The following is a 12,103-nucleotide window of genomic DNA, read 5'->3' as shown; positions in this document are numbered from 1 at the left end:
TCGAAGCAGATGCAGAATGGTAGGAGGTGCGAAATGCGTTTGAAGAGATGAGCGAGTGTGAATTCCGGCGTCGCTTTCGTTTCTCGAAACGTACGGTACGTTGGTTGTGCGACGAACTCGACCCCGTCATCGGGTGCCAACGAGCCAGTGGGATTTCAACAGAGCGGAAGGTGTTGTCTGCGCTGAGATTTTTTGCCAGCGGATGCTTCCAGCGAGCTGTCGGCAGCGAGGAATTCATCGGCCTGTCGCAGTCGTCCGTCAGCGAAACCATCCACGAACGAGGTGGCACACGCCATTACTGTCGTTGGCGGGCAGAAACGGTGGGTGGCCTTTCCCGAGACCACGGACGCGAAGGAGCTAACAAAGGCGGCGTTCGCTCGGCTCGGGCGGATTCCCGTTGTGGTCGGGTGCGTGGATGGTACGCTCATCGCAATCCCGAAGCCCCATGGCCTGAGCTCCGCGGACACGACGCATTACATGTCGGGGAAGGGACTACGCATTCAACACCATGATCGTGAGTATTATCCATGCATTGTATGCGTAGCGAATTGTTTCATTTATATCGCTTAAACTTTCCGCTTTACTGAGGCTGTTGCAACTGAGTATAGTGGGAGCGGTATTTTCGATCTATCCAGAACGGGAATTGGATCGTTTCAGGGCACTTCGCTTAGGATAAGCGATGAAATCATGTGACGCGGAGTACACTTTGGTTCAGCGGCCTGAACAGTGCATAATATTACCGTTGCTCGTTCGCCATGTGTACCCGAAGCTTGATTCTCGATTTGTATTTGTTGAGATTAGCGCTCCCAGAATGTGCCGTAGTATGCCCTTATTGTTCATTGTCGTGATGGACGTTACATGGATCATTACATAGATGGATGAATAAACTTTACTTCGGTCCCTCGGAACGCGCCCGAGCATGTACATACATTAAATACGCATTGTTTCATAACCCTTTTTTCAGTCGAAGTTTTTCGCGTTGTAGATATTTTGTGATACATTGCCTTTGTCGTACGACGATTTATTGTGCGACGGCGACGTCTTAAACAGTCGAGGTGCAACAGACGCGGAAGCTCTTCTTTCTCTTCCTCACTACAATGGCCCCGGGACTGAAAAGGAGCCATCCTGGCGACTACGGCGCAGGTAGGATCAAAGGGTCGTAATATGGCTTGAGTCGGCTGACATGCACCGTGTCACGACCGCGATGTCTGAGGTCGTGGGATGGCGTCACAGGTTCAACGACGTAGTTAACAGAGGATGTGCGGTCGATTATGCGGTAAGGGCCATCATAACGAGGAAGAAACTTCGTTGAAAGTCCAGGGCTGTGAGGTGGGACCGACAACCAAACGAGTGAACCGGTCGCAAAATCTTGTGTAGACAATTCGTTGTCATGCCGCAGCTTTTCGCGACCTTGAGCGGCGGTCGTAAGTGTACGCGCAAGCTGCCTACAGTCCTCTGCGTATTTGGCCGCTTCAGACACCGTTGTGCACTCGGAAGTGTCGGGTCGGTACGGAAGCAATGTATCCAATGTGCAGGAGGGCTCTCGTCCATATAGTAGAAAGAACGGCGAAAAGCCAGTGGTAGTTTGTGTGGCAGTGTTATACGCGTATGTTACGAACGGCAAAACAGTGTCCCAGTTGCTATGATCCGAGGCGACGTACATAGTCAACATGTCGCCGAGAGTACGGTTGAACCTTTCCGTCAAGCCGTTCGTTTGCGGATGGTAGGCTGTAGACTTGTGGTGGACGATGTTGCATGCAGCGAGAAGGGCTTGTATTACTTCGGAAAGGAACACGCGCCCTCTGTCACTGAGCAGTTCACGTGGCGCTCCATGTCGAAGAACGAAGTTCCGCAAAACGAAGAATGCGACTTCGCGCGAAGTAGCGGCTGGAAGTGCTGCGGTCTCGGCGTAGCGCGTGAGGTGATCGACTCCTACAATTATCCATCGGTTACCCGAGGAGCTGCAGGGAAGAGGACCATATAGGTCTATGCCGACGCGATCAAAGGGACGAGCCGGACAGGGCAGCGGTTGTAACTCGCCAGTAGGCCGCTGGTGAACTTTTCGTCGTTGACATGCTGTACAAGCTCGAACGTACTGGCGGACGAAGCGATACATTCCGGCCCAGTAGAAGCGTTGTCGTAGCCGAGTATACGTCTTCAGCTCACCGGCGTGCCCGTTATGAGGGGCAGCATGAAAATATTCGCATATTTCAGAACGCATGTGCCGGGGAATCACGAGTAGCCACTTGCGACCGTCGGTTAAATAGTTTCGCCGGTAAAGGATGCGGTCATGCACAGCAAAGTGAGCGGCTTGGCGACGAAGTGTTCGAGAAGAGGGTGTAGTGTTTGGGTCGTCGAGGAAGTTTATTATAGCTGAAAGGGATGGATCCTTTCGCTGCTCGACGGGCATGTTAGCGACGTTGATGGGGGACACGGATGCAAAAGACATTGATGCGGAGGCCACGTCGACAGGTATCGGCGATCGGGAAAGCGCATCGGCGTCAGAGTGCTTCCTGCCCGATCGGTAGACAACGCGGATGTCGTGTTCTTGTAAGCGAAGCGCCCAACGCCCGAGCCGTCCTGATGGATCTTTTAACGAGGACAGCCAGCAAAGGGCGTGGTGGTCGGTAACAACGTCGAAAGGGCGACCGTAGAGGTATGGACGAAATTTGACGAGAGCCCAAATGATGGCTAAGCATTCCTTTTCTGTGACGGAGTAGTTTCTTTCCGCCTTCGTTAAAGTGCGACTGGCATACGCCACAACGTACTCGTCGTAGCCGTCTTTCCGTTGCGCTAGGACTGCACCAAGTCCGATGCCGCTGGCGTCCGTGTGTATTTCTGTAGGGGCTGTGGGATCGTAATGACGAAGGATCGGTGGAGAAATTAGTAGGCGACGTAGTTGCTCGAAGGCTTCGTCACACGAGGTTGACCACGCGGAGATGCCGTTGCTTGCGGTAAGCAAATTGGTCAGTGGCGCGATGATGCTTGCAAAATTGCGTACAAAACGCCGAAAATAAGAGCAGAGCCCTATGAAGCTGCGGAGTGCCTTAAGAGTAGTGGGCTTGGGGAACTCTGCGACCGCACGAAGCTTGGCGGGATCAGGAAGAACACCATCCTTTGATACAACGTGCCCTAATATTGTTAACTGACGGGCAGCAAAACGGCACTTTTTGATGTTCAGTTGGAGGCCGGCAGAGGAGAGGCAGGTAAGTATCTCACCCAAGCGAATGAGGTGCGTTGGAAAATCGGCCGAAAACACGACGATGTCATCAAGATAACAGAGGCATGTTTTCCACTTGTAGTTGCGAAGGATTGTATCCATCATACGCTCGAAGGTTGCGGGCGCGTTGCACAGGCCGAAAGGCATGACGGTAAATTCGTACAAACCGTCAGGTGTGACGAAAGCTGTCTTTTCGCAGTCATTTTCAGCCATGGGCACTTGCCAATAGCCCGAGCGAAGATCCAGAGACGAGAAGTACTCTGCGCCTTGCAAACAGTCGAGGGCATCATCTATCCGAGGCAGCGGATAGACATCTTTGCGAGTGATCTTATTCAGCCGACGATAATCCACACAGAAGCGGATTGACCCGTCCTTCTTGCGTACTAGCACCACAGGAGACGCCCAAGGACTGTGGGAGGGGCGAATGACGCCACGCTGCAGCATATCGTCGACTTGCTCGCTAATTACCCGTCGTTCCGCTGCCGACACGCGGTATGGGCGCTGGCGTAATGGAGAGTGGGAACCAGTGTGGATGCTGTGAGTGATGCTCGCCGCACGTCCCAAGGATGGTTGGTCGCAATCAAACGATGACCGAAACTTTTGAAGCAGGGCGAGGACTTGGCGGCGGTATGAATCCGGCAGATCGGCGTCCAAGGCGGCTTCAAGAACGTCTGACGACGGCGAAGACAGTGATGGTGAGGTGCAATGCTCGGAGGAAGTAAGGGCGTCGAGCTGATAACAGGGCGTGTCGTCAGAAGTCTCAAGGATGTGAATTGGGTCAATGGGCTGAACACGACCTAGTGATTCTCCGCGCAGTAAGGTTACGGGGTGCTTAAACGGATTGCCGACAAGCATAGATGATAATCCGGATTCAGTGGCAAGAACGGCAAACGGGAGAGGTAGAGCCTTCCGACGCAGAAAAATAGGCGACGGCGTAAAGAGTACGGTGGCGTCGGTCGCGGCGGAGCAAGATACGGGCACAAGGACCGACATTTCGGGCGGTACTTCCGTGTTGGATACAACAGTGAGCTTTGCGGCTTTAGTTGCAGAAGGGTCGGGCAGTACGAATCCAGAGAATGGGAAAAGCGCCACTTCGGCTCTGGCACAGTCTATGATGGCCCGATGTTGCGACAAGAAATCCCAACCGAGGATGAGTTCATGGGAGCATGAAGAGAGCACGAAAAGTTCGACAACGTATACAGCGCCGTCAATGACCACTCTCGCGGTGCAGGCAGCATGCGGTGCTACATGCTGTGTACTTGCAGTGCGCAGTAGCATGCCAGATAGCGGCGTGGTGACCTTATGCAGTTTTCTACAAAGCTTCTCGTCGATGACAGAAACGGCAGCCCCAGTATCAATAAGCGCTATTGCGGCAGTTCCTTCAACTATAACGTCCAATAAATTGCGCGGCGACTGTGCAGGCCTTGTAGAAGTCGCGAAGCTTGCAGTTCGTGCCTGCGGAACTGCAGCAGCTAGTTTCCCTCGCTGGGCGACTGGCGACGACGTAAGGGCGAAGGCGAGCGACGACGTGGGGAGGGTGATCGATGGTTGGCGAAAGGACGTCGCGGTAGCGGCGAAAAGTCTGGGTTGGAACGCACGGCATTAGCGGTATCATCATTCGAGTAGCCGTATCCAGGTACTGCAACAGTTGGATGAGCAGAAGGCATGCGACGATTGCAGAAGCGTGCGACGTGGCCGGCGAAACCGCAAGCGAAGCATATGGGTCGGTTGTCCCGTGTGCGCCAGGGGTTCTGAAAATGGCTTCGAGGTGGAACTTGGGGCGACAAAGGAGGGGGAGATGTTCGTGGTCGCATCGCGGCAGGAAATGCGACGGGTTGATGCGCAGGTCGCGCTGCGACTGCAGCATAAGTCAGAGGTGCAGCTACGGGAGCGAATGGTTGAGCCAAAGGTAGCGACTCGGCAAGCTCCTCGCGAATGGCCCTTCTGATGGGATCAGCCAAAGGTGTGGCAGGCTGTACAGGGCGATCTCCTAGCGGAAGCATGGACAGTTGGCGCGCCACCTCTTCACGAATGAAGTCCTTAATCTTGCCGGAGAGGGATATATCGGACGCCGGGTTGGCGGTAAGCGTGAGACCCGAGAGCGAGTTGGCAGGTGCAACAGCGCTGCGCGCAAGGACCCTCTGTCGACGCAACTCATCGAAGCTCTGGCAAAGGGTGACGATGGCCGCGACAGAAGTAGGGTTTCGCGCAAGAAGCATCTGGAATGCGTCGTCTTCGATGCCTTTGAGGACATGCTTCACTTCGTCCTCTTCGCTCATCGAGGAATCGACGCGGGCACAAAGGTCCACGACATCCTCTATGTAGCTGGTGTACGTCTCACCAGGCAGTTGAGCGCGCTGGCGTAGACGTTGCTCAGCGCGGAGCTTTCTCAAGGTGGGGCGGCCGAAGACTTCCGTGAATGCTGCCTTGAAAGCGGACCAGGTCTGTAATTGACGCTCATGATTGTGGAACCAGAGGTTCGCAACGTCAGCGAGATAGAAGATGACCGCACGTAGTTTGGCCGGGTCATCCCATTTGTTGTGCTCGCTGACGCGCTCATAGATGGAAAGCCAGTCTTCTGCGTCAGTCTCACCTGCTGCGCTAAAGACTGGAGGGTCGCGTTGCCGCTGGACGGCGCCGCAGCTGGTGGGAGGGGCGGCGGCTTCAGGCTGATTATCAACAGCGTCGGTCATAGTGCTTGAAACAGCTGGCAACGTTCGGTTGCGAAGTTCCAGGTTGAGGCCAGGGATTCCAGCACCTCCACCAGATGTCGTACGACGATTTATTGTGCGACGGCGACGTCTTAAACAGTCGAGGTATAGCACCGGCAGAAGCCGAAGGTAGATCGCGTGCACAGCAACAACAGACGCGGAAGCTCTTCTTTCTCTTCCTCACTACACCTTAAACATACAGCAGTAATTTGGTTAAAAGGCTTTGGTGGCTGGAAGATGGGTTGTTCCAAGCAGTAAACATGCAGACTACCCTTTGACACTGCATTGTCCTCGTGTTAGAACTTATGGTACAAGTCCTACCCTGTCGATGATTTGTTCATAACTATGTTTCAACAGTCAGTAACAGTGCAGACAGATGTAGTTACATTAACATAATACGCAACATTGTACCCAAGGTCATTTATGGGTACAATTTTGACTGAATTGAATTCTGCAGACATGTGATGCCGACCTCTGGATGTCAGTCCATGTTTCCTGGGGTCATGTCATGACTCGTGGGTATGGCGGGGGAGCCCTCTCCGTCAGCACCTGGAAGCAAAACTTCGGCTTGCTTGGTAAGTGCTGTCAATGCTTGCCACATTCAAGACGTTATCACTACAGCTGTCATGCCACCCTCGTGCAGGAGACTCCAGCTATACATTAGAACCGTGACTCCTGACACCAGTGCCCGGACGCCCAGCTCGTGGCACGCCTGATAACCACTACAACAAGGCCCACACCGCCATGCGCAATGTTGTGGAGTGGTGCAACGCTTTAAGCTTGTGCAGAGCTGCACAAGCATCATTGCTGCTTGTGCAGCTCTGCACGACATTGCGTTGGCGGCACATAAGCCTGTTCTCGAAGGGGACGATGACGACACAGACGATGCTGAGTTGCTGCCAGCAGCAGCTGAGCTACCACCACCACCACAATGGGAGCCAGCAGCAGCGCAACCGTGTAGTGAACCTGTTTCGAGAACCACCGGGCCTGCATGCTTGAGCATCTGCGCAGAGTACGCCGCCGCCTGCAACGACCTCGGCAGCATTGTGTGGTGCGTGTTTGTCTTTGTTCATTGTGTTTGTCACTGGCATAAACAAATGACTGTTTTTTTTTTACTACACTTCAAATGTTTGCTGCACATATCAACGAAACAGCATTCTCCTATCAATGAATAACCCCCTTGAATAGGTTGGCAAAAAATGTGAAGCTCACCTTGACTCACTCGTGAAATATATTTTGCTCTTGGGGCTCACTCAGACTCGCCAAAATTTTCCTCAAGCGGATTCACTCGGACTCAGGCTCACTAAAATGTTTTCACCCGGAATCGAACTCGCCAATGTATTACTCACCCGGACTCACAACTCGATCTGAATCTGAGTGAATCGACTCATGAGTGAGTTTGCCGACCTATGCCCCTTGTCACACAATGCCATGCTGATGAAATACTTCGACCAGGTTGTAAAATATGGTGCTTCACACTAAGCACAAGTGAGAGCTCACCTGTGAATGGCACATGGTACCATTCGGAGCCAAAGTGGTAACCTGAAAAGGCTGTTGAATCAGCACAGCAACATGCGCTAGCTTTAGTGCAACAAGGATCGTGCTTTTAAATGAGGTGAACAACAAGGGTGGTGTAAGAAGTGAAATTTTATTACAAGTATCGCGAGCAATGCACATAAAAAGCAAAGTAAATAAATATCCCTTAAATTTAATGCCAAGGAAAAGAATATAAAAGTAGCTTCCTTTTATAGTATACAAATGGAGTTACTACAAAGTGCCTGCTGCTCCTCTGCAGCAACACACGCGTCTCGCAGCACGAAAGTCATTGTATTACATGAAAACAAGGCACAGTCGAACCGGTATTAATCGAACTCGCTAAAAAAATGCAAGTTGTTGGTTGCTGATATGTCTTCCTCTATTATTGATTTCTGTTTGTACCCAATCCTATTGTCTAAACACTTCTAAGCAACAGAACACGTATTCGTCAACTATTTTTTGGTCTTGCAATATTTGAAAATTGTTGTGCAACCTAGACCGTTCACAAACGCATTTCTTTTTTTCTAGGATGTGTAAAAATCGATAGAAAACGTACAGTGTGCCACAATATTCTACACGTATACACTGTAAACATAAAGATACACTACAGTGCACTATGTGCATATACTACAAAATTGCTGAATGCATGACTGCTGAATTGCTGAATGCATGTACAATGAAACAGCACATCAGTGCTTCTGATATGCAGAAAAAGAAAATTAACTGAGAAAAAATTGCAGGGCACCATTGAAGCAAGCAAGCGTATCATAGCTCGTGATGTGAACAAAAATAAATCTACATGTATGTACAACTAGTCTTTACAAATCACTGTGCAGGTGGCTTCCGCTGCAATGAGGGCCCGGGCGAGGGTACCAACGCCTTGCAGTTCGTGGACCACGTCACCGAGAAGTTGAACCTGGCGCAGCTTTCCAATGATGCCTGGCCCTGCCGCCTGGTGTTTGCGGCTAGTAACTCCAGCGCCTCGGCCTGCCGGTTGCCCCCATCTCGCAGCTGCGGCATGAGCTGGAAACCAAGAAATGTGTTGCCATTATCATCTATAAATTTTCCTGCTACCGACTCTTCGCTGGAAGCTTCTGTTCGTGAAGAGTTTCAGTGTGTGCAACAATTTCCTCTGTGTTCAAAATCCACTGACCCAATGGCATCCATGAATGGTGCTTGGTTCACCGCACAACCAACGCACTTCGTTTGGACAGACCAAAGCGGTGCCGGAATTCATTTTCGCTCATCTCATCAAACGCATCTCACACCTCTAACCACCTCTGCATGAGAAGCAACCAAACAGCCCTTTTCAGGGCTACACAATCGTTTGCCCGGCTTCACGCGATGACTGACACAATCTCCTTCCGAAACCCTAGCTGCTGCAGTATGCAAAACATACAGCAAGCAGGTGTAACACAGGTGCAAAAATGTGCATTTGTGTATGATGGCTATGTGAAGAAGTTATATAACGAGCTTGCTTTTTGAACAGTATATTTAGCAATAGCACATTTTCAGTTTCACTTTTGAAGCAACTGACAAAATAGGGAAACATTTCAAGATGTTGAACATTTTTGCAATGCTACATTTCACCATAACTGCAAGGCAGGACACCTGTTTATTCCATCTGACAGTTATGCATACAACTAGCTCCTGCAACCGTTTGCCAAATTTTTTTTTGTGCAGCCTTTTGTCTTTATGCCCACAGATGTCATCTCTTCACAAACATATGCCTGCACGCATGAGCATCACCTGTGAGCATGTAACACCATCTACAGTTAATCAAAAACATCAGCGAAACTTACGAGTTGGGGCACGGGGAAGATCCTGGGCCACATCCTCTTCAGCCACACCAGCAGCAGCTGGAGCAGGGCTCACCTGTTATAGTAAGAAGTTTCTTGATTGACACACTGAGTGCAATAAGAAGTATGGAGTGGAAGTGGACAATAGCAATGTTTTTTTAGAATGTTTCAACAGCGGCATGCTATGACACACAGACTTCGGAGAGAGGGGTGGAGGGGGGGGGGGGGGGGGGGGGGGGCAAGCCTACTGGCTACGCACCTCACTCGACTCGAGGGTCTGAGAAATGGGTTGTAACACGTAGGGTGCTCTAATGAGCTTCGAAATATAGTTCGCGGCTGTTCTTTCGTCATCACCGCAAATGTGGCTGTTTCGCATTCTGTTCTGGGCGGTGCAACGTGTTAGCACCTCAGCTAACGCGGCGGCCGGGTGATCCACTCGATATTGTTTGAAAAAGTAAAACAAACAGCGCGTAATGGCTCGAAGCAAATGAGCCCACTTGTTCGCAGCATACAAGTAACAATGATATTCTAAGCCAGTGCTTACCGATTCAGACCACCCGAACTCTGGGCCTCGCACACTCGTCTCTGTCGAGCACAACACGGCCGCGGTAATCCGAAATCTGGCCGCCTCGGGTGCCGCTGTAAAGCACAAGCGGGACGTGTAAGATGACCGACCACAATACAATTGTGCTCGCACTCACCTCTGCTGCCCTCGGAGTTTGGCAAGACCCTGCTGCGAATAGTAGCGCTCATTCCTCCATTGGGCCTGCCACTGGGCTCTGGTGTTACGCGCAGGGAATTCTTCGTTCAAAAGCGCTACTAGCTCCTGCCACATGTCGTCCCGGTCCTCCCTTGTGAACGACGGCTCCAGCGGGCACGACAGCGTCGCGATCTTTCACAAAAGCCAGCAGAAGCTCCTTTTGACGATCCGACACCCGAGAACCAACGCAGACGTTGCGATGGGACGACATTTTGAAACTGCGTCAGCCGCTACTTTTCTCTTTTTTTTTTTCGCGTGCGCGACACCATCTAGCGACGACGTCAAAAAAAACTAACATTATTAAATATCATTACTCAAAGCTGTTGATGTTTGAAAGAGCGTTTGAGCTTGAGAAGCAAAAACAATAATTTTCTGTAAAGTAATTATATTTATTAAAAGGCGAGAAACGCTTCACGGTCCCCGTGCCGACGTCACAGGATGCGCGTCTACTTCCGGAAAGCTTTCCGCTTCACGATTGGCTGTCCTCTTCCTCTCGGCGGTTCTAGGCGGGAGAGCTGCGCCTCCTCTCACTTTTGTGACGTAGGCACCGCAGAACGAACGCGAACGAACAGAGATCTCCGATCTAAAGGGGAGAGTATTTCGGCCGCGCGTTAAAAAAGTCACGTGGTACACAGAGCTGTTCCGCGCGCGGCGGTCGCGGTTGCCTAGACGATACAGTGAAAACGCGGCCGCGGCGGCACTCCGACCGTCGTTGGGTTCTGCGGCAGTACCATGTTTCCTTTGGTATTACAAAGTATTCAGTGGGCATTGCGATGAAGCAGTGACTGCATGAGCTGCACGTCACAGCGCACAAATGCAACATTCAAGGGTAAAATTTAGCACAGCAATTCACTGACTTGGCGTCGCGAAGACTGATGAAACTGCGGAGCTGGTGCCTTTTCCTTGGCTTTGGGGTGCGTTTTTTACTAAGTACTATTTTAGCTGTCGATACAGCGATGATAATATGACGCCGCTAAACGGTCCGTGAGCTCCTGCTTTGGCCACTCGCAAGTCAGGATCGGATTCCCTTCGTTGCTGGGCGGCCGACGTCTCTCTTCCCGACGAGTTTTGTCGTGCAGTTGCGGCGACACGCCTCTCTCACTCGAAACTCGGGGTCGGCCCGTCATCGTTGGGCCCATATGCTCTAGCGAATTCCCATCATATTTCCCGCCGCGCCGCTTCTTCTCCCGAAGACAGAACCTTGTTCGTACTCGCCATACTCGTCGCCGAACGTCGTAATGCTCTGCGCCGACAGTGCACGCTTTTGTACTGCTTTGTTCACTCAGAATTTATACTTGCAGCAACAACGAAATGAAACAATGTTAGTGCTGTTAAATCAAGGTGTGCGGCCTAGAGGTAGGGGGCACTCTTGTAAGCTCAGTGCGAGCAGTCCGGCCGCATTAGAATTAACACCACAATTAAAGCACGATATGCAACACGTACGAACTGACGGTCGGATGTCAACAAGCATGCACGCTAGCAATAAACAAAGATAATGATGTGCGTCTATCCTGGCCTCTCCTAACTCCATCGCACAGTAGTCAGGGAACACCAAGCCCAGCTTTTTACTCTGCCGAAATAACATAACACTACCGCAGAAGGGGAGCGCATACTATCGATACGATGGCCGGAGCCACCGCGTCTACGCGTCTCCGTCTCGCCGGTCTCGCTCGCCTGGGAACGGCCAGACCCCCGCCAGAGGGCCGCACCGGCCGCACTTTTTTAACGCGCGGCCGAAATACTCTCCCCCCCCCCCCCCCCCAGTATCCTACCACTTGTTTCGTTTTCGAAGGCTTGGCTTGGCTTGACTAAAATGTTATAAAGCGACCTGTGTACGGCCAAAGTACTTCTATAAGAAGCCCCAGAAAAACGCTATAACTATTGTAAAATAATTTAATAGGCTAGAAAGCAGTAGTCGCGGCACCGCAGGCTTTGAAAACGTAACATTGCCTTTTCATACTTAGGGCATAACTTGTCACCACTGCTGGCGTATAATCGCCAATAATCGCTATCGCGCTCACCTCTCACTGTTTGCAGCATGTAATATTAAGACTGCATAATCGCTGCAGATCGAAAA

At 51.4% G+C, this 12,103-nt stretch overlaps 1 protein-coding gene and 1 long non-coding RNA gene across 2 annotated transcripts; one reads left to right on the top strand and one right to left on the bottom strand.

Moving 5' to 3' along the window:
• The first annotated feature begins 307 nt into the window (after window positions 1-307).
• On the top strand, window positions 308-6,641 carry LOC125760163 (uncharacterized). Its single transcript, XR_007417801.1, has 3 exons — window positions 308-514; window positions 6,389-6,506; window positions 6,575-6,641. It is a non-coding gene; the product is annotated as an uncharacterized LOC125760163 (long non-coding RNA).
• Window positions 6,642-7,567: 926 nt separating this feature from the next.
• Window positions 7,568-10,272, bottom strand: LOC125760012 (uncharacterized). The gene is made up of 4 exons (XM_049419578.1): window positions 9,968-10,272; window positions 9,811-9,905; window positions 9,270-9,342; window positions 7,568-8,490 (listed from the first exon to the last, which is right to left on the bottom strand). Exons 1-4 carry the CDS (start codon window positions 10,017-10,019, stop codon window positions 8,279-8,281), a joined length of 432 nt encoding a protein of 143 aa, XP_049275535.1. The 5' UTR covers window positions 10,020-10,272; the 3' UTR covers window positions 7,568-8,278.
• Window positions 10,273-12,103: the final 1,831 nt, after the last annotated feature.

Source organism: Rhipicephalus sanguineus, chromosome 10, assembly GCF_013339695.2.
Source record: "Rhipicephalus sanguineus isolate Rsan-2018 chromosome 10, BIME_Rsan_1.4, whole genome shotgun sequence".
Taxonomy (NCBI): Eukaryota; Metazoa; Arthropoda; class Arachnida; order Ixodida; family Ixodidae; genus Rhipicephalus; species Rhipicephalus sanguineus.
The sequence above is the reverse complement of the archived record's forward strand: the minus strand, read 5'-3'. Positions and strand labels throughout refer to the sequence as shown.